We start from the raw sequence: 21,238 nt of genomic DNA, 5'->3' as shown, positions 1-21,238 counted from the left end.
AGTCCATTTCTCATGCTACTACAGTTTGCCTTTATTTCTCAGATGCTATCTGACCTGTAGCCACTCAGTTGTCAGTGGAAAAAGAGAGTATCAAAATTTGTGTTTTTACACCAGTGGCTTGACTGTCAAATAGACATGTCATCATAGTTTTATCACTAAAACTCCAGTCAAGAATAAGCAGCGAGAACATTGAGGTCATTTACAAACAAAGACAAAGATAAATTTACCAACTCACCATCGATCGTCCAAGATAAAGTTAAGGGAAAGCATAAAACCAACCTTGCAAGCCAGGCTATATTTTAGTACCAGAAACCAACAGAGCAAGAGAGGGCTCTGAACTGGCAGAATTTACTTCTGTCTATCTAGGACTACTAGAAGACATGGGAATCCAGGGAGCTGGAGATTTTAAAACTTCAGGAAAGGCTGGCAGGTCACATGACCAGAAGAGGGGACGGAAAACTGTTCCGTAACATTGCTGGAGTAAGATGCCTCATTATTTCCTGCAGTCCACAGAGTTCTCAGTAAAAGACACTAAAAATGACACTAGATTAAACATATCAAGCCAGTAAGTAATTATATTACTATATTCTTATTGGGGGTCAGCAGCTCTTAAACGTTAGCTTGAGACCCTTTCATCTGAACCTTTTACATCCACCAGAAAGGTACTCATCTGTTGACTTTCCAAGTTGTGTTGGTTTTTGGTTTTTCCTATAAGTCCTACTGCTAGGTCTTCAGTTGAAACATGCAGCCATTAGCCACTCTTTGGACAGATCCAACAGAGAAATTTCTCTTTCTCAACCCTCACTGCTAATCTGTGGGTGTCTCAGAATAGTAGTGAGTTGAAATCACCTATATAACCACCTTTTTTTTTTAACATCTTTATTGGAGTATAATTGCTTTACAAGGTTGTGTTAGTTTCTGCTGTATTACAAAGTGAATCAGCGATATGTATACATATATCCTCATATCCCCTCCCTCTTGTGTCTCCATCCCACCCTCCCTATCCCACCCCTCTAGGTGGTCACAAAGCACCAAGCTGATCTCCCTGTGCTATGTGGCTGCTTCCCACTAGCATTTGGTAGTGTATATATGTCCATGTCACTCTCTCACTTTGTCCCAGCTTACTGTTCCCCCTCCCCGTGTCCTCAACTCCATTCTCTACATCTGTGTATTTATTCCTGTCCTGCCCCTAGGCTCTTCAGAACCATTTTTTTGTTTGTTTTTAGATTCCATATATATGTATTAGCACATGGTATTTGTTTTTCTCTTTCTGACTTACTTCACTCTGTATGACAGCCTCTAGGTCCATCCATCTCACTACAAATAGTTCAATTTCGTTTCTTTTTATGGCTGAGTAATATTCCATTGTATATATGTGCCACATCTTCTTTATCCATTCATCTGTTGATGGACACTTAGGTGGCTTCCATGTCCTGGCTATTGTAAATAGAGCTGCAGTGGACATTGTGGTACATGACTCTTTTTGAATTATGGTTTTCTCAGGGTATATGCCCAGTAGTGGGATTGCTGGGTCGTATGGTAGTTCTAGTTTTAGTTTTTTAAGGAACCTCCATACTGTTCTCCATAGTGGCTGTATCAATTTACATTCCGACCAACAGTGCAAGAGGGTTCCCTTTTCTCCACACCCTCTCCAGCATTTATTGTTTGGAGATGTTTTGATGGTGGCCATTCTGACTGGTGTGAGGTGATACCTCATTGTAGTTTTGATTTGCATTTCTCTAATGATTAGTGATGTTGAGCATCCTTTCATGTGTTTGTTGGCAGTCTGTATGTGTTCTTTGGAGAAATGTCTATTTAGGTCTTCTGCCCATTTTTGGATTGTGTAACCACCTTTTTATAAAAGGTTAATGAGGAAGCAAGTCAAGCCTTTACACGATTTCCTTCCTTTAAAACATTTTCGAAAAACAGAACAGCTCAGCCTACTGACAGAACTTAGGAAAGAGAGGAATAATAATGTTAACTTACTAGGGGTCTGGGACTGTGCTAGTTGCTGTACGGGGATTCTCATTCGATGCTTCCTACAACACTCTAAGATAGATACTACTATCCACTACTCCCCCTTCATCCTACAGGTGAGAAACTAAGCTTCACAGAAGCCAAAGAACTTGCCTAAAGTTAAACACCAGTAAACAGCAAAGCCTGAACACGAGCCTGGGTCTTCCTAGCTCTGCATCTGCACTTTTAACCACTATGAGTACGACACTGGAAGGGAAGAATGGAGGTGGGAATAGAAAAATGACATTCCTTCCTCCTTATGTAGGTATCGGTTAGAATCCAGGAAAGAACCACTGCAGGTTCTTTGCTTCATTTGAAAGTTACCAGTCCGTGTGGGTGCGCATGTATGTTTGGATGTACTCAGAAACATACACAACGTATGCACGCACACACACTGCAAATCTTCCCACACTGTAAATGTCTCCCAGGCTCTATGTGGGCCTTGCTTAAAGGTCACCCAACAGGCCCCAAGGAAAAGAAGGGCTTGGTTTAAAAAGCTTTATATTTCCTCTCACTTTTTCAAACACTGGAAAATCCATTTGGCTCAGAGAAATGAATAGTAAAAGGAGTTCTAACTACTTAGAGCCAACAAAACATAACGGAAAAAAGGCAAGAATATGGCTGGACTTTATTTTCTTTTTGCTCAGCACATCCTGTCTTTAATCTGAATGGTAAATAGGCCATGCCAACATACTAACTCTTTTTAGGTGAAATTATCTAGGTTATGAAAACAAGCAACAACTGTGTTTTCATTATTCTTTAATTCGTGGCTGACAGAAATAGCTTCCAAAATAAATCAGAGAGGCAAATATTGCTCACAAGGGAGAAACCCACAAATTTTCCCTCCTTTGATAATGGATTTTTGTGAATTTTTTTTTCTTTCCCTTGAATTATAATTGTGTGGTATTATCTGAAAGAGTGTGTTGCAAAAGCTAGAAAAGGGGAATTTGAATTTTCATATTTGCATTATTTAAATCCATGGGGGAGGGTGGGGAGAGAGAGAGAGACTTTTTCCATATTATTCATTATTAATTAACATCCCTGAGATATTTAACTTTCAAGTACAACAAGGAATTTTACAACACCTCCCTCTGTAACCCCACAATATCTTTGGCTCCGTGACGCACCTAATGATTCATGACTTAAGTCAGGCTAGTGAGAGCTCCACCCATCTTTGTCCATATATTTAGCTTCCCTTGCTTCATACTATACTTTCTTCTCTATGTTAAATCTGAGCAAACAGTCTAACAGAAACCATCTTCTCAAACAGAACATGGTAAAGCTTCTTTTAACAAGAAACTAGACACATCGATGGATTATTTGAAGCAACATCTGTCCCCTTCCTTTCTCTGGATGTCATTTAAATCAAGAATTACATCCATGGGGTAAGTCAAAGCGGCATCCTTCCATGCACTGGTTGTGGGGAAATTAATAGGTATTCCACTCAAAAAAAAGGTGGCATTGGTCAAACGGAAATGCTTCATCAGGAGAAGGTCAACAGGGTCCCTTTGTTTTCTTTCTAACCACAAGATTTCACAGAGTCTCTAAAATGCAATTATGCTTTACATGCCTCCAAGAGAGGACTAGAAAACATACACGTTTCCAAGCTAATTGGACTTGGAAACAGAGCTGGAGGGTCATGGAACACCCTTGGGTTAGGGAACACCCGCTTAAGCGCCAGGTCTGAGCTGGCCAACAGCCAATGGTCCAGTCAGACATTGTCCATCCTGTACTCTCCAAGCACACTGATCACACTGTTTCTTAGGGAAAACAGGACAAGGACAGAATGTATAAAGAGCTTTATTGAACTGATGAAAATATATAAGTATAGCACCATCTCTAGCAAGAGAACCATTACATTTGGACATTCTCTTCATGGGAGGGGGAAGAGCGAACCATCTTAGCAAAACCATTTTAAATATGTGGCATGCACAAGAAGGCTTTCCCAGTCAATAATTGGAAGATGTCATCCAATCGTACTTAAAATTGGGAATTAGTAGTATATAGCCTATTAAAAAATGTCACAGGTTTCTTTTCAGCCTTGAAAACACAAAACACATTTAATATCTTTAATTCGAATGCAAATCAAAATCTAGGGGGATCAGACACATTTTTAACTGGTATTTTTAACTGGTTTTTAACATCAGTAACCCTCAGATACATTTTTAAACTGGTTTTTAAAAAGAAGACATAAGAGCTCTAACAGAAACGTTAGAATAGTATTTCAGGTGAGTCTGGTATCAACTGCAAATTTATAGACACTAATGTAATCAAACACATACAGCTCACTATTTTGGCAGATCATAGAAAACGGGGTATTGGGAAGCCAGGGAAGATTAATGTTTACAGCGATGAAAAGTTCCCAAGTTGGAGGGATACCAACAATACCAAACCATTTGTCTTTCTGCTTTTGAGTACTCCCCAACAATGAGGAAGTATGAATCTAAATGACAGAATAATCTAATTGTATGAACTCCTACCCCCAAACTGCTGAAGGAGAAATAAGAAGCAGTTGTGCTGTCTTTAACTGGGAACTAAGATCTATGGAAACAATAATATGGCAATGGCAGTAATCTGTGAGTATGAAACACAGCCTCTGCTTGTCTGCGTATTCCTTATCCAACGCTGACGCACACATTTGAATTCTGCTCTTCGAGATCTCGTTGCAAAAAGTGAATTCCATATCCTGCTTTGAAACATCATTAACCCTCAGACAAAAATTTCCACTCTGGCTTTAACCGAATGTTGCTTCTGACTCATTTGTTTCAAGGATTAGCAAAGGTCCTGAAGCGATGTGAGAAAGTCAAAGAAAACAGTTTTGAAGCACAGCACTCAGAAACAAAGTAAGACCAAAGGAAACTGAAGCTGCCCCGTGATGACAAGGCCGTTTCCTTACTTCCTGCGAAGCAACACACGCTGACAAGATGAGGAAGAACCAGCATAAACATCACTTACTGAAGCCTCCTTCTGTCCACCCAACTATCAGTGTAACATCCTGGTCCCTACACTCCTAACCTCCTGCTCTGCTTTTTTTCTAAGCCCCTATTACCCACTAGTATGTAACTTACCTATCCAGTATGCTAATTATTTATTATGTAACTCCTTTGATAGCATGTAAGTTCCTAAGAGCAAGGATCTATGCTGGGTTTTGTTTCTTTAACTGATAAATCGCGGTGCCTAGAACAGTTCCCGGAACACACAAATGCTGCTCACTAGATATCTGTTGAATAAAGGGATAAATGATACTATTTCTTTGCCATCTTTGGATCCTACAGTTGAAAACATAAGGAAAGGATTTTAGTCACTTTCCTTTTTACCTAAAAATTATTCCAAGCCTTCTCTCTATGCTAATCCTCAATCCAAAAGAATTTAAGAAAATTGATATAAACTAGCTAGAAAATGTGTCATGTTAGTTAAATTAACTTAGAAAAAAGAGATGGAGCAAAATTTATTTCACCTTAACTGTTTTTTTTTAAAAAGTATGCTTAGTAAAATGTCTTTTTATAAATTATTCCAGTATTTCCTAAATGATTTCTTTCTCCTTATTCCCGTTGGTTTAAGCACTGATCACTGTATCTAAACTGGTCAATGTCCTTCACAAGTCAGGGGTATTAAATTCACATTTGGCTGGTGACTATTACACTTATTGTATAATAAATATTAACAGTCTGTCCATACAAGGCCTACCAAAGCAAAGATAGACAGTGACTACTGTAATTTAGGCATAAGGCCCTCCCCTCCACCATGCTGAAATGCCCAGCACTCTTCCTAGCGGACTCTTACTCCATCCTTAGTTTAAAAGTGTAGCTATTTCAAACACACAGGACACACAGGAGAGAGGTAGGTACCATAAACAGAGGAAAGATCATTTATTTCTGGGCCTATGAATACAGGCCCAGAGTAGCTATATCTTACTACTTTTTCATTTTTTCATGAAAAATTTACCAATTTGTTATTTGAAATTTCCCAATTGGGGATGCAAACAAAAATGTGTTGAGGCCCGATGTGGCCCACAGGCATCAGTTTGCAATCTCTTGTTAAGGCCTCAGGTCAGAGAGCACTGCCACCAGGAATCCCCCTCCCACTCCTAAAGTGGGTGAGGCACTCCTGCGGTATGTTACGTCTAGCCATCCCTGATTTCACCAAACTCTCGTATAGTTCCTGCAATGTGTCCATCTTTTCTGTGGGGAGTATCTTACTTATCTTTATATTCCCAGCATCAAGTGTCTAGCACAGAGTAGGAGCTCAAAAAATGCTTTAATAAATGAAAATTTGAACAAGACCACCTGGTTCACACTTCTAGTAGTCCCCGTGAACCCATCAGTCCATTTCCTGTCTTTATTCTTTAACCAACCAGCCTTCAGGGATACATGCAATCAAGGTCACGGGCCTTGATACCAAGTGCCAAACTAAAAGAGACAAGCCCACCCCTGAAGATCTGTAGGGTTATATTTGTTGTGAGGAATAAGCAGCATTCGGCATATTGTGAAAATAGGAAAAAAATTTAAAAAGGAAATTCGACAAAGTAAAACAGTTGTATACCATGTGCTTTGTAGGAGACGAGCAAGTACATGAAAGAAAATTCAGCAAATTGCTACCTGATTTCTCCATCATTCAAAACACTTGATGAGCTTCTTACAGATGATAGTTAACTAAGGCATGTTTAAAATGTCTATTTTGTTCCTTAGCTAGAGCTTTAAGAACAGAAAGATGCTGCTTATTCAACCAATAATTAAACTTCATATACATGTTACACTTCGCCTAAACCCCAGTAAATATCGGGTTTACTATTCAAGATAGTATTTGGAATCATATCCAAATGTGGAATTGCTCTCCCAAGCAGAATCATATTGTAGCAAACTTTGGCTTCTCGGTAAGTCACAGAAGTATATCCTGTATTTTTACAATTCTTCCCTTTGTATTCTCTCATGATGAAAGCATCAGGGTAAACTTACAGCTGTGCAGAAGATGCACCGGCATTCCTGGAGCGTGGTCATCTTGTCCAGAGACTGTTCACACAGGCAGAGTTTGCAAGTGACGAGGGGGGCCAGAGCTAGGTCTCCAGGTGTGGGATTTTCGGCAGCGGTCATGGTGAGACAGTGGAGCCTACCAACTGAGCCCATCAGCCTGTCTTCAGCGTTCTTCAGTCTCCTCTATCCCTACAGAAAGGCCCAAAGCAGAAAATATTATATCCATTGATACAGCTATTGTTTAACCAACACATCTGGGCACCAGCAGGGCAAATCCTCACCCTCAATGATCTAAGTGTACAGTAAATGCACTTCTAAGAACCATGGATTAGAGAGCTTATCACCTTGGCAACCTATTCCTAGAGTCCTGAAATATAAGGTGACCTCACTGTCCTGACTCATATCAAGTCAACTATGGAAATTAAAAGACTGCTATGAACAAACACACCATTTAGGAATCGCATTGCTATGATCAATTCAACAGATTCAAAAAATACTTAAAAAGAGAATGTCACTCAAAAAGTTAAATATAGAATTACCATATGATCCAGAAATTTCACTTCTGGGTGTACACCCAAAAGAATTCAAAGCAGGGACTCAAACAGATACTTGCACACCGATGTGCACAGTAGCGTCATTCACAACAGTCAAAAGGTGGGAACAATCCAAATGTCCATCAACGGATGAATGGATAAACAAAATGTGATATAAACGTACAATGGAATACTATCCAGCCTTAAGAAGGAATGAAATTCTGACACATGCTACAACAGGGATGAACCTTGGAGACATTATGCTAAGTGAAATAAGCCAGACACAAAAGGGCAAATATTGTATGATTCCATTTATATGAGGAACCTAGAACAGTCAAATTCACAAAGACAGAAAGTAGAAAGGTGACTACCAAGAGCTGGAGGAAGGGCAAACGGAGAGTTATCACTTAATGAATACAGAGTTTCTGGCACGATAAAAAAGTTCTAGAAATGGATAGTGCGATGGTTGGACAACATTGTGAATGTACTTAACACCTCTGAATTACAGTTAAAATGGTTGAAATGATAAATTTTGTTATGTATATTTTACTCCAATAAAAAAAATTTCAGGGCTTCCCTGGTGGCTCAGTGATTAAGAATCCACATGCCAATGCAGGGGACGCGGGTTGGAGCCCTGGTCTGGGAAGATCCCACGTGCCACGGAGCAACTAAGCCCGTGCGCCACAACTACTGAGTCTGCGCTCTAGAGCCTGTCAGCCACAACTACTGACCCGTGTGCCACAGCTACTGAGCCCTCACGCCACAGCTAATGAAGACCGCACGTCTAGAGTCTGTGCTGCACAACAAGAGAAGCCACGGCAATGAGAAGCCTGCACACTGCAACGAAGAGTAGCCCCTGCTCGCCGCAACTAGAGAAAGCCTGCACACAGCAACAAAGGCCCAACACAGTCAAAAATAAATTAATTAATTAAAAAAAAATTTCAATAAGGTGTCAGTGTTAATTGTGTTCCTTCACATGCATTATTTCATTTAATGTTTTGCAACCACAATGATTATTTCCTTCATTTTATAGATGAATTGAGGTCCTGAGAAGTTAAGTAATCTGCCAAAGTTCTCAGAGCTTATACACGGCACAGCTAAACTCAAACCTCCATCTTCTGAGGCCAAGTCCAGTGCCTGGTCCATTACCCAAGAACTGCCTCACAAGTGGATACTATGTGGAGGGATGTAGCAGGGAGAGAGAGAGATATAGGAATAGGGAGGGAAAGAGAGAAAGAGAGAGAGGTGAATTCCATGACTACAGCTATCATAAGATCACTGAAGAATAAAATTTGTCTCTACACATAGCATGACTATAGGAAAGGATATTTCTACACCGAAAAATAAAAATTATAACCGAAGCCCTTCCGCTAGATTTTTATTCAGAATATCTTTAAAAGAGGTAAGATAATTGTGAAAATAATTTCCCTACATATACATAGTTTATATCACATCAAGAAATTTCATGTTCTGATTAAATAAAAGCAAAATCCTTAAGTTCTTACTATTTTAACAGAGTATGGCCAATTCTAATAAATTTGGCCATAGAAATAATTGTATCCTCTCCCCCCAGAAGAACCAGACTCTCTTCCTCCCAATTTTTGGGCAAAAGAAATTATTTTACATATTCAGCATCTGTTATACAGCCCCACAGCGACTTAAGTCTCCATATATTAGTACAAAAGTACTAAAATACGGGAGAAAAAACCAGATTAGATTAGAAAGAAAAAAAATCTATGAGATCTAATTGCACTAACTTTCTCAGTGGCACATCAGAAAGAATCAACAGTTTCTAACTCTAGTGCCCTGAAGTGTTTACGGTTTATCACCTACTCCTTAAGTAGCAGTAAAAGACTTGATCAAAAATAAATTAAATAGGAAGCTAACCAATGACTGGCTTCCAATATGATAGATATTTCTTGGGAAAAGACCAATATGGTTCAAGACACAGTATTCTTATTCAATTAACTATTGACGATCTATCATCCAATAGCAAATTAAATTCAAATCAACCTACACATCAAATCCAGGATTTTAAAGATAAAAAAAAAAAAAATCCCTTTAGGGTCAATTAGGGGTAAAAGTGAATGATTTTACTTCTCCCCTGTTCCCAGTTTATACTTAACACAACTATCGCCTGTTTTCTTCTCCAAGACTCCTCCGTTGATAACATACATCATCTTATCGAAAACGTCTTTTCATCTCTATTTTCCCAACACTGCTCATACCACATATTCTGAGTTATTTTCCCCCTCAAAAAAAGAAATCCCAAGTCACACAAGAAGAAGAAATGTAGCCAGTAAAGGCTTCCTGTGTAGGGAAGATGGGAAATGACACAGGCCAGAAACATCCCACACCACAAATGTCAATTACACTAACAGCCCATTTGGAGGAAGCTGTTGAGAATAGATAAATCCTGTTGTCCCAGCCTAGGCAAGAGAGCAAGGTATTCTTCAAGAAAGTCATTTTTTTCTCACAATCTATTTTTCAGAAGGGGACATTTAACAGGCCAATGTACTTGAAAAACAAAGACATAAAGGGATACTTCTTAGAAGGTTATCTCTGGGACTTCCCTGGTGGCACAGTGGTTGAGAGTTTGCTTGCCGATGCAGGGGACATAGGTTCGTGCCCCGGTCCGGGAAGATCCCACATACCGCGGAGTGGCTGGGCCCGTGAGCCATGGCCGCTGAGCCTGTGCTCCGCAACGGAAGAGGTCACAACAGTGAGAGGCCCGCGTACCGCGAAAAAGAAAAAAAAAAAAAAAGGTTATCTCTTTGAAATAGTCTTCTTTTGAAGGCAGGGAGAGAAGTTGTGTGAATCAAGGACATCTGAAACGTAATCTTGTCCCTTGCAATATACATAAGTTTTTACTCAGTTTGTGAGTTACATGCCTATAGGCTATGAAATCAAAGTTGTAAAAATATAAAAATATCACCTCCAAAAGTTTTCTCCTGCCCCCTTTATTTATCATTGTTTTGTGTGCGCGTGATTAAGAGCACTTAACATAAGCTCTACGCTTGGCAAATTTTTAAGTATACAATACAGTATTGTTAACCACAGGCACCATGCTGTTCCACAGGTGTATACTTACTTCTCAACTCATCAAATTCTATACATTAAATATGTACACTTCTTGGTCTGTCAATCATACCTCAATAAAGTGGCTTAAAATTTATACATATAAATTTAAACTATATATATGTATTCTTATAACATAAAAACTTTTTACAAAGCAGAGACCAATTTTGTTTAAAAAAAATTCCAAGCATTCCAATCAAGGCAGAACTTGTGACTGAGACAGAGGAAAGAAGTCACATATTTCATCTCTTTGAGAGCTGAACAATCCAAAATAATTCTTCAAAAAGAAGTGATTTATCTTTCTGTCTACCAGAACCCCAGTTCCCCAAAGTGATGGCTTTTGAATATTTTTAAAGCAGTGGAATTTTATAAAAACAAAATCTTAAGCACCCCGCCTTTGGATAACAGAGATCAGGTAGACTAGCGCCAGTTGAAACAACACGGGGAGACCCCGTCCAGGTACCCTTGACTTTCCCTTCAGCAGCCTCCCAGGCACCGTCATGGAAGCTGAAGGCTTCACCACGCACAGTTCGAAAACCAGCCCTTTGGTTTTCACTCTGGGCAAAATCAGTAATGAATGTTTTAGAAATAAATGACACACAGTAGCACTTCATAGAAAAAGAGTAACAAACAAGAAATCTGTTCACCATTGATTCATTAGAAATTGAGCCCTTCAAGCAATAGTCTGGGGAATCCCGAAGTCCTCTAAACGAATCTCCCCCGCACTTGAGATGTTTGTGAATGGCTCCAAGGTGTCCTAGTGTTTCTTCATTTATGTCTTAAGATTCACTGGTCTCGGGCTTCCCTGGTGGCGCAGTGGTTAAGAATCCGCCTGCCAATGTAGGGGACATGGCTTCAAGCCCTGGTCCAGGAAGATCCCACATGCCACGGGGCAACTAAGCCCACGAGCTACAACTACTGATCCCACACTCTAGAACCTACAAGCCACAACTACTGAAGCCCGCGCACCTAGAGCCCATGCTCTGCAACAAGAGAAGGCACCGCAATGAGAAGCCCGCGCACCGCAACGAAGAGTAGCCCCCGCTCGCCGCAACTAGAGAAAGCTCGCGTGCAGCAACGGAGACCCAACACAGCCATAAATAAATAAATAAATAATAAATAAATTCTTAAAAAAAAAAAAATTCATTCCTCTCTACAACATGAAACCACCACTGGCAGAACTATCCCCCCACCCAAACTACTAAACTAAATGCCAGGAAGCATAGAGGGGTGGCCAGAAGATGACCAACCACACACTCGCAGTTCCTCCTGACCTGCTCACGGAACCAACATCCTCGTAGGTACACTGACAATACACACACTCCCCTCCAGGTTTCCAGAAAAGTCTTCCTTCCAGAGAGCCAGTAACTCACTCTTACTGGCTTGCTCAACTTGTTTTGCCTCACACTTCACATTTTACCTAAAATAAGAAAGTGACTTGAATATTCCATCCTCCTGCTTGATTTAAAATGGTACCAATTATAATTACTTTTACAGTTATTACAAGTGCGACTGAGCCTCTTTTTGGATGTCAAGAACCCAACGAGAAAAGAATTTTGGTAGCGAATGTAAGAGCCATGTTGCAAAGAAGAAAAACGTGACAAGCTAACTTCAAGTTCAAATGTTCTAAAGTTGGTGGCAGGGTTGAGGGTGGAGTGGTGAGGGCAGGCTTCACCCAGATTGTAGAAGTCTCACTTGCTTAACTATAAGTAACCACACAAGAGGACAGATTGGCTGGGGCATGCAAGGAAGGAAAGCCACTCTAAAACATCTGATTTTGCACTAAATTACCGGGAAAGGGGAATCAGCAGTTCTGCCTACTCTGAGTGTCTCTTACCCTACAAAGTATTCATTATATGAGAAGCAACCACCTTCTGATAGGAAAGAACAGGACACTTTTTCCCTCTTGTGTTTTCATTAGAATTGCCAAAGAAAGGAATACTTCAGAAACGGTGCTGGAAAGCTCAGGATGTATAAGGAATTTTCATATTCTGCTGGCGGCCTGAAAAGGCAATCTGCTCCAAAAACGCAGTGGGTGAGAGAGCCAACCTTCAAAGTATTTTTAACTAACGTAGTTTATATCCGTTTCACTACCCAAAATCATAGCTGTTATTCCACTGCACAAAGATAACATGATTGGAGAGGATAATGTTTTACTAGGATACTTGTCTAGTTATTTAGGAATTTTTACACCATCTGTAAAAACTTTAAGATTTAGATAAATTGGTAAAGCACAATTAAAGGGACTAAGAGAAAAAGAAAGTTAATACAATGAAACAGCTGGATGTTACTTATGTAATAGAAATATTAATTTATGTAAAAATCCAGTTGATCTGTGGTGAGGGGTCTTAATTCCAGGCCATGATATGAAAGTCTAAGAGTTAATCAAGAACAAGGGAGAAAACAGAAGAGACACATGAATGTTCTCAAAATGTTTACATGCCCCTGCAAGACACTGAGTCATCCCTGCAAAGTATTCATAAAAGGTATGAATGCTTCACAGTGACAGGGAGCTAACAAAGGGAAGCGTTTTCAGGAAGAGTAGGTAGTGGGGAAGATAGGGCTGAAGTGCTGCCTGTATAATGGAGAGACATTCTCAGGAAGCAGAGCAGAGATACTCTAGCAGAGCAGAAAGAAACAGTAATCCGAAGGTCCCACCTCTGCCTTGTTGGGAAAGCCCTCCCAATATCAACTAAGACTGACATGTTAGGCAACCAGCCCAACACAATCCAAAAATTAATATCTTGTTGACCTTGGCATTTCTACCCAATGCAATGATTTATTTCACTGCTGGTTCACGTTCTTGACCAAAGCTATTAATGACTCAAATGGTACTGACTGAACCTAATAAAGTGCTGACCATCATCAGCCATTAGCCACTTGCTGAAATTCTACCCTAATACAGTTTGGAATGGAAGGTAGACCAGCTGACTGGTAGAGTACCAAGGGCTATGGACATTGGTGGTAAGTGAGGCAAGGGCTTATGCAAACCTCCATACTGGCCAGTGTTGTGGTTCTACTCCCTTACTACATCTTTGACCCATTCTCTGGCCACTCATCTGGCCACTCAGGGACTAGATGAACCAGTGCACAACCAGTAATATCAGATAAACAGTTCTAATACATGCCTTGAGAGGGCGAGAACAAACGGGAACACAGGCAGCCTCACTAGTAATCACAGAAATGGAATTACTCAAGTATATTTTATGTCTATTTAATTGCTTTGTAAAAGAATGAGTAGATGCATGGCATCACACATGAGATACTTCATCATTATTTGAAAACAATAAAACATATTAGAACCTATTTTCTAGTACAGTCGTCCCCAGATATCCATGGGGGATTGGTTTCAGGACCCCTGGCAGATACCGAAATCCTCAGATGCTCAAATTCCTTTTATAAAATGGCCTAATACAGTTGGCCCTCCGCACCCTCGGCTTCTGCATCCACAGGTTTCACCAACCACAATGTAGGACCCACCAATATGAAGAGCTGACTGTAAAAACAAACCCAAGAAATGCTTAATTCTTAGCAATAATGGAGGTAAATATTCACCTACTCAGGCTTTGTGAGGTGGTAGCATTGCTGCAAAACACTGTTTATCACTGTGATAGGAAAGGGAACTTCGGTTTTCTTCCCCACTGTTTCGCAGCTTCATTCAGGGGAAATCAAGAGATGAAAAAATATTCAGTCTAAAATTCTTTTAGTTTTAACATCTTCATCTCAACAGGTTCCAGGATGTCAATAAGATTATAACTCTGTAACCTGGAGACCCGGTTTCTTCTAAAAATGGAACTGATATGCAAATATATTGCTACTAATTTTTTTGTGGGTCAAAAAGACAGACACTCCCTTAGGAGGGGAATCTTAAATATTACCAAAAACTGTTTCCTAGGCAGTCTCTTTGCTATTTGAAATTATGTAATGAATAAAGCCCATTATTTTAATAAGATCTATTTTTTCTAGTTTTATTGAGATATAATTAATACAAAAAATTGTATAAGTTTAATGTATACAAGGTAATGATTTGATATAGATATATTTTGTGAAATGATTACCATAATAAGGTTAGTTAACACTTCCATCACCTCAGTTACCATTTTTTTAAGGTGAGAATAATCAGATCTAATTTTTATATTTTTTCCTACAAAGTACATAGGAGAAATATATGGAAAGACATATGAGATCACGACCAACAAAGTACATGATATTGTGATAAGCTAACTCTAAACCTTACAGAGTACAGGGCATCTGGGATGTCAAGTTTTAACATTTACAAAACGCCTATCCTTCTAAAAAGCGCATTTCTTTTTTCTTGCCTTCTTTCTGTATTCTCATTACCACTGCGAGGTAAGGCCCAGGAGGCGGAAAACCATTCCCAGCTTTCCTAACAATAAAAACTTTCCGAAGAAGGTAGGAGTGAATATGAGAATAACGGCTCAATGATATTTTGGGCATTGTAATTTTACATTCATCATTGTAGGTCCCTCCTCAACACCACCGCTGTGCCCTGCCCGCCTCTTATTTAATCAGTGGGTCCCTTGCCTCCCACAATTATTCATACAGCCCTGCTGAATAATTGCCTTCTCCCTGCCTGGCATAACAACAAAGCTCAGAGGCAGGAAGGAACGCCACTTACAGGCAGGTCAGACAATGATGTAATTAACAGATCAAGGAGAAGTGTTATTTCAGAAAGCCCCACTGAGCAAGAGACAGGCTGAATTCCTGGGTTATGACACTACCAAGAAACTACAGTGCCTAAAGAACGAATATCTAAACCAAAATGTTTTCTCCAAATGAATAAAAGCATGTGTAAATATTACGCTCTCCTGTGAAAGTTAAAAGTTGTATACAGACATTTTATAGACACAAATTTAAAACCAGTGTGGGAAAAGAACTCCTCCATCCCACACCAAGCAAGGTGCAGGGCGTGTATTTTTGTACATCTTTGCCAAATGAGTTTCTCAAGGAATCAAATACAGAAAAATGCAAAACGCAGAAAATAAGGTCAACCCACAAAGAATTGAACTCCATACGTTAGGTGCTATGGATGGAAAGGTGATTAAACATAGTCCCCACTTATAAAGCATAAACTGGTTGAGGAGGCTGTCAACAGACAGGTTCATATAATCATACACAGGACAATTTGTGGGTTTATAGCTTCAGCCACAAGTCCAACAAAAAAGAGAAATGAGATAGTCTTGTTCTATCTTCCCAAGAAAGACAAAGAACCAGTTGACTTAAGGTCTGAGACTCAAACTCATGACTGCAGAGGAATTAGAAACCACTGAGACATAGCTTTCAAAGCATGTTCTTTTTTTTTTTTTGGCGGTACGCGGGCCTCTCACCGTTGTGGCCCCTCCCGCTGCGGAGCACAGGCTCCGGACGCGCAGGCTCAGCGGCCATGGCTCACGGGTCCAGCCGCTCCGCGGCACGCGGGATCCTCCCGGACCGGGGCACGAACCTATGTCCCCTGCATCGGCAGGCAGACTCCCAACCACTGTGCCATCAGGGAAGCCCCCCAAAGCATGTTCTTTAATAGATACCACAAGCCATGTGATCAGAAGTATCCCCAGCTATGAATAAGAGAAGTGTATTTCACTTATATTGTTGTGTTTTCAATTCAAGCAAGGGAGCCAATCACAGATGAGAAGTTTCTCGTTTCATGTTGCGAAAGCCCTGATCACTTTCACTCTCTTTAATGTACAGTTTTCCATTTTTTAATAACTACTAAGGTATAATGCATTGGGTTTAGGAGTATTCATCCACCAAGTAAAGAGCAAATGCCAATGTTAATAAAAATAAAATGTTAGTGCAAGACCTCCCACATATGCCTAAAGGTGAAAAAACAAATTTAAAATTAAAATAATGAAATAAATTAACTAGATGCTCTTATGCCTCTTTAAATTACTTAACACTCAGGTGACATCAGGGAAACATTATCAAAAAAAAAAAAAGCCCAAAAAACAAAAACATAATTAAAAGGACAAACATCAAAGTATTTTTCATTCTCAGGTAAAACAACATGAATTAAAATTACTATTCTAGTCCAAAGTCACTTTCACTTCCAAGCTTATCCAGATTCTTTCAAGGCAGAGGCTACATCTTATACATCTTTATATACTCAGCCTCTAATCACTCAATACCACAGTAGATAACTTCTCTAATGTACACGGAGGAGAAGAAATACTCAGGGCCTGATTCTCATCTGGATTCGTTTCCAGCAAGTCAAAAGCTGAAAATATTGATAATTTGTTATAGCTAAGGCACTTCAATAAATTAAGGCAGGCATCCCTGAAAAAAAGTCTAAGTACTCAAGAGCAGTGGCTGCAGATACCAGCTCCCCAAAGCTCAGCTTGGCCCAATTCCCATCTCCGAAATAATCAGTTGCACAAAGTAGGTTTAGTCCCCAAACTGTCTGGACTTTGTTCCTCCACCAACATCTGGGTTCAACATGATTCCTGACCTCTACCTCAAACTAGAGATTTCAAACACTAAGAACCTCACTCAACAGGAAAGTAATACCATAAGTCAAGGCCAGGGGAAACACAGAAGCCAGGACCAGCAGAAACAGTACAGAGAAATGATTCTGATGTCCTTAAAAATGTTCCTAAACATCTAAAATATTGAAACAACTTTTCAAAAAGGAAAACTTAAATATAAATTTCTCAGATTAAAATATTTGTATCATTCAAGAGAAAGACAGTTTCCAGAAAGCTAAATGGTCTTACCATTTAAATAAAATGAGCTTTTCTCTTTCTGATAGAGCATACTTTCCCCTCTGCTGTAGGGTTTGGCTCCGAAAACCTGGATCATAATCTGGGAGACCCAAAAACTAATTATTATGTTTAAAAAAAGACATGTCTTAAACTGACCTAGTTTGGAAGCCTGGATGCCTTTAAATTGCCAATGAACTGAAACCATTCATGAGAATGGGGCTTTTGAATGCTGAGAATGTTCTTTGGGGCTCAGCACAAAGATATTTGGCATAGGTGACTGTAAATATTTGTAAAACTCTGGGTAAATGGACAGTGTTTGACCACACTCAGAACTCACGTCCAGCACAGTACTGTAGAAGCAAGTTATCTAGGGTGATTGGTTTGGGGGCGGGGCGGGGGTGGCTGTTGGTTGAGGGGTTTTTTTTGTTTGTTTTAAATAAAAAGCCAAGCAATTCAATTCTGCTACTTGACATCTTTTTACATTTTCTATACCTTGAGTCTGTTTACTCATCAAGACGGTTCGAATGTATTTTCTTTCCCACTTTCCTAACTTCATGTGCAGCACAAAGAATAAAATCCCAGTCACAGGTGTGCAGAAGGGAAGACAGGAGTTTTATGAAAATGTGGCCTTGGACTTCCTAATACAATTCTCTCCACGTGGCCTTATGGATCTGATACAGATGTCTTTCTTTTTCTCGCTCTCTCTCCTCTTCAAGATAGCTTCAGAAATACTGAAGGGACTGTTACCCATGAAAAGGACTAGGGTCGAAAAGGGAGGACAGAGTAAGGAGGAGGGACCAGCAGAGGAATTAGATGTGAAAGGGACCGGGGACCAAGAGGCTCATCTCAGTGAAAGCTACAGCAGCCAGATACTTTAATTAGCCAGCAACTCAGTGAAGACTGGTTGGGTTCCTTTTGCCTCTTACCCACACCCTAAAAACTGAGTCATCTCAAAGTTCATTTATTTTGCTTCTGGGACTAGACTCCCGCAATCGGCTGCTTCAGAAACGTTAGATACATTGTTCTTTAATTCATACCTGGCAACGTTCAAATAAACCTCCAGAAATGCCAGTTCAGAAGAACACTGCTAGTCCTATTGTGAGCCCCAGCTAATGTTTTGAAGATACGTGCTGCAGACAGAAATAAGAAAGCGAGACTGTAGTGCAAGCGTGAAGACAGAACATTTTTTCAGAAAGGGGAAATCATTTCTGAGAAATCCAAATGTGAGAAGTATATGCTTCAGGAGCAGACTTACAGCAGAATCCCTGAAACTAGTAAGAAAAACAAAAGGTACCCTGGAAGGGGTAAGCTAAAGATACCTTTAGTCTGCTGATACAGGAATTGGTTTCATTTTAACTTAAACTTGAGAACAGCAATATAAGATCAGAGTTTCACCCTGTTTTATCAGCAGTTACACGACAAAATAAACAGCATAATATATGACCAAGATCCCACAGATAATAAAATATCTTATCCATATCTAGGTATGTCAACGTATTGCTGTGCATTTCCAAATAGCAGAAGGCAAACATCTGAGATTATGCCAAGTTTGGTCTCCGCTGAAGACACAGCGAGGTTTGATCTAATCTGGAATTTTGCAATACATTCTGAAGAGACTGTTTTATTAGAAATTAAACGTTTCTTTTTACCTTTACAAAGGTATCTATTTTTTAAAGTTAACAGGTGTTTCAGGCATTCAGAACGAATTCAGTTCTGTACGTTTTAAGCACTGGAGGCAGAAAATAAAGCTAAAAACCATGGTATCAGAGATAGTCTCTCGTCCTTTTTTCTTTTCTTAGTCCAACCCCACTGCTGTCTTGCAATGCCTGCAGCGTTTAAAAAGCTCGCTAAACCTACCTGGCAGGAGAGCTACGTTCCTCCCAGCCGCCGGGCTTCTCAGCAGACTCCCTCGCGCTCACCGCCAGCCGGGGCTGCTCGCACCCCGGGGAAGAGGAGTTGTTCCATTCTCTCCCTCTGCCGCTGACAGCTTCGCGCTCTGTAGGACTGCACAAGGGCTCGGGCTCCCAGACCTACTGGGCCGGAGGAGGAGTACCTGTAACCGCCTCCTGCCTCGGGGCACAGCTGCGATGCCCGGGAACCTTGCAGAGCGTGGGGCTCCGCACGCCAGCAGCAGCCCCAGGAGCCGCGCGTTTATTTATACAGGAAGCTCAGGCGCGGCACTTCCTACTTCCCATCTGGGTCGCTCTTCAACTGCAGGTGATGGTCTTAACCCTGTCTGAACCCGGCTGCCAGTGCGCCCGAGCAGTCCCGCCCTCCTGCACTCACTCCACTTAGCAGGACCTCTCTCTTGTCCTTCTTGGACGGCTGCTTCAGAAATGCCGAGCAGGGTAGCCAGCAGCAGCCCCTAGTGTCCTTCCTTCTGCCCAGACAGGGGCACTTCACCTACTGGCTCTCAGAACTTGACGCTTCTCTGCACGCGTCCTCCCAGGACGCCTGTCTCCCTCCTTCCCAGCTCTTTAAGTCTCTTGTTCCTACTTATAACAACCCAGACCTGCCTTCCCACCTTGCCGGAAAACTGTTTCTGTAGAAACACTTCCCATGCATGTTTCATCCAAAACACATGTACTCGATTTGTCCTTTTGCATCTAATGATAAAATTAGATCGCAGGCAAATCAAATCAGGACAGTCTCAGTTTACCTCATATAATACAGGCACACTTTTATGAAACAATGATTTTGCTGGAAGTGGTTTGTCAACAAATTACGTGGGGAACTGCTCAGTAACCTAACAGGTTGTACTCCAGCTAAAGAAAATGTAACAAAGTAATTCAGAAGCTGTGGGGTACTAGGATGCGCCTTCCTCACTCCAAAACCTCAGACGCTTAGTCTGTGTGATGTTTATAACACATTACATACCTACTCACTCCCTACATCCGCCAAAGGTCACAATCACAGTCCCAACTCGGTTGAACATTCCCATTTAGAAACGTGGCTCTTCCGATCGGGAATCTTTCTGCTCACTCTGCACCCTCACTCTGCTTTTGCAACCGCAGTCAGGAATGTGCTGCCTACGAGGAAGGGACTCACAGCCCTTTGTGGAAGGAATCTGAGCATATGCCAGTGAAGTATCAGCAGTAGGCACAGTGCCACAGGACACAAGCAAACTGCTTCTCGGCTCTCCACGTTGAAGAAAACCTCGAGGTCAACGCCAAGTGCCGAAGCACACAGTGTATCTCTGTGTATGGTGGTAGGACAGGCAGGAGGACCAGTCCACTAGTGGGAGAGGAAGGGAAGGAGGCCGAGGGAGATAACATGGTAAGAAAACATACCGTGGAGACCCAAAATAATAGAACCGAAGGATAGTTGAGCTTGACAAGTCCTTCTAGCTAGTTTAGTCCAGACACCTAACTTACGTCCAGAGAGATTTAAGTGGTCGCCTTGAACCAGACAGGGGCAGAGCTGGAACGACACCTAAAGCTGTGTTAGATGAGAAAGGTATTTGTTAATGAAAACCACCCCACGGATGTCTGACTTCAAATTTAACAGTAGCTTAGGTTCTGGGATAAACAATCTCAAGATATTTTCTTGGTGTAGTGACCACTGTGGATGGACAGGAATCAGGAAAGATAAACAAAGCACGTTCTAAGAGGTTACTTTATTCATTAGTGTCAATACAAAACTCTGGTGCCTTAAACCAAAGTTCAACAGAGTCCACGTTTTCAATTACCATGCAATGAAGTTATAATCTCTTGTCAACAGGATAAGGGAAGAAGCTATTGCTAATATGAATGAAAACATGGGTTAAGCAATAATCATGCTGCCTGTTGCTGCAAATGGCAGATGGAAAGAAAAATATATTGTATAATTAAATAATATCAGCACTGATTATTTTCAAGTTTATAAAATCTGCATGCAAATTTTTTTTTTTTTTTTTTTGCGGTAAACGGGCCTCTCACTGTTG

General features: G+C 40.6%; 1 protein-coding gene and 1 long non-coding RNA gene across 6 annotated transcripts in view; one reads left to right on the top strand and one right to left on the bottom strand.

Annotated features, from left to right (window-relative positions):
• The window catches only part of RNF144B (ring finger protein 144B), a 104,935-nt gene extending 85,026 nt beyond the window's left edge, over positions 1-19,909 (bottom strand). The window contains exons 1-2 of one of the 5 annotated variants that reach the window (XM_027128477.1): positions 19,174-19,909; positions 6,972-7,175 (exon numbers count right to left, since the gene is read on the bottom strand). In XM_027128477.1, coding sequence (XP_026984278.1) covers positions 6,972-7,139 — 168 coding nt within the window. In that variant the 5' untranslated portion in view covers positions 7,140-7,175; positions 19,174-19,909. The remainder of the gene's footprint in view (positions 1-6,971; positions 7,176-19,173) is intronic. The other 4 variants (XM_027128480.1, XM_027128481.1, XM_027128482.1 and 1 more) reach the window with 4 other exon arrangements.
• On the top strand, positions 1,771-5,264 carry LOC113631788 (uncharacterized). Its single transcript, XR_003437568.1, has 2 exons — positions 1,771-3,401; positions 4,787-5,264. It is a non-coding gene; the product is annotated as an uncharacterized LOC113631788 (long non-coding RNA).
• Positions 19,910-21,238: the final 1,329 nt, after the last annotated feature.

The sequence above is a fragment of the Aethalodelphis obliquidens genome, unplaced genomic scaffold, assembly GCF_003676395.1.
Source record: "Aethalodelphis obliquidens isolate GAN/ISIS:26980383/991018 unplaced genomic scaffold, ASM367639v1 scaffold34, whole genome shotgun sequence".
Lineage (NCBI taxonomy): Eukaryota > Metazoa > Chordata > Mammalia > Artiodactyla > Delphinidae > Aethalodelphis > Aethalodelphis obliquidens.
This window is presented reverse-complemented; position numbering and strand designations above follow the sequence as displayed.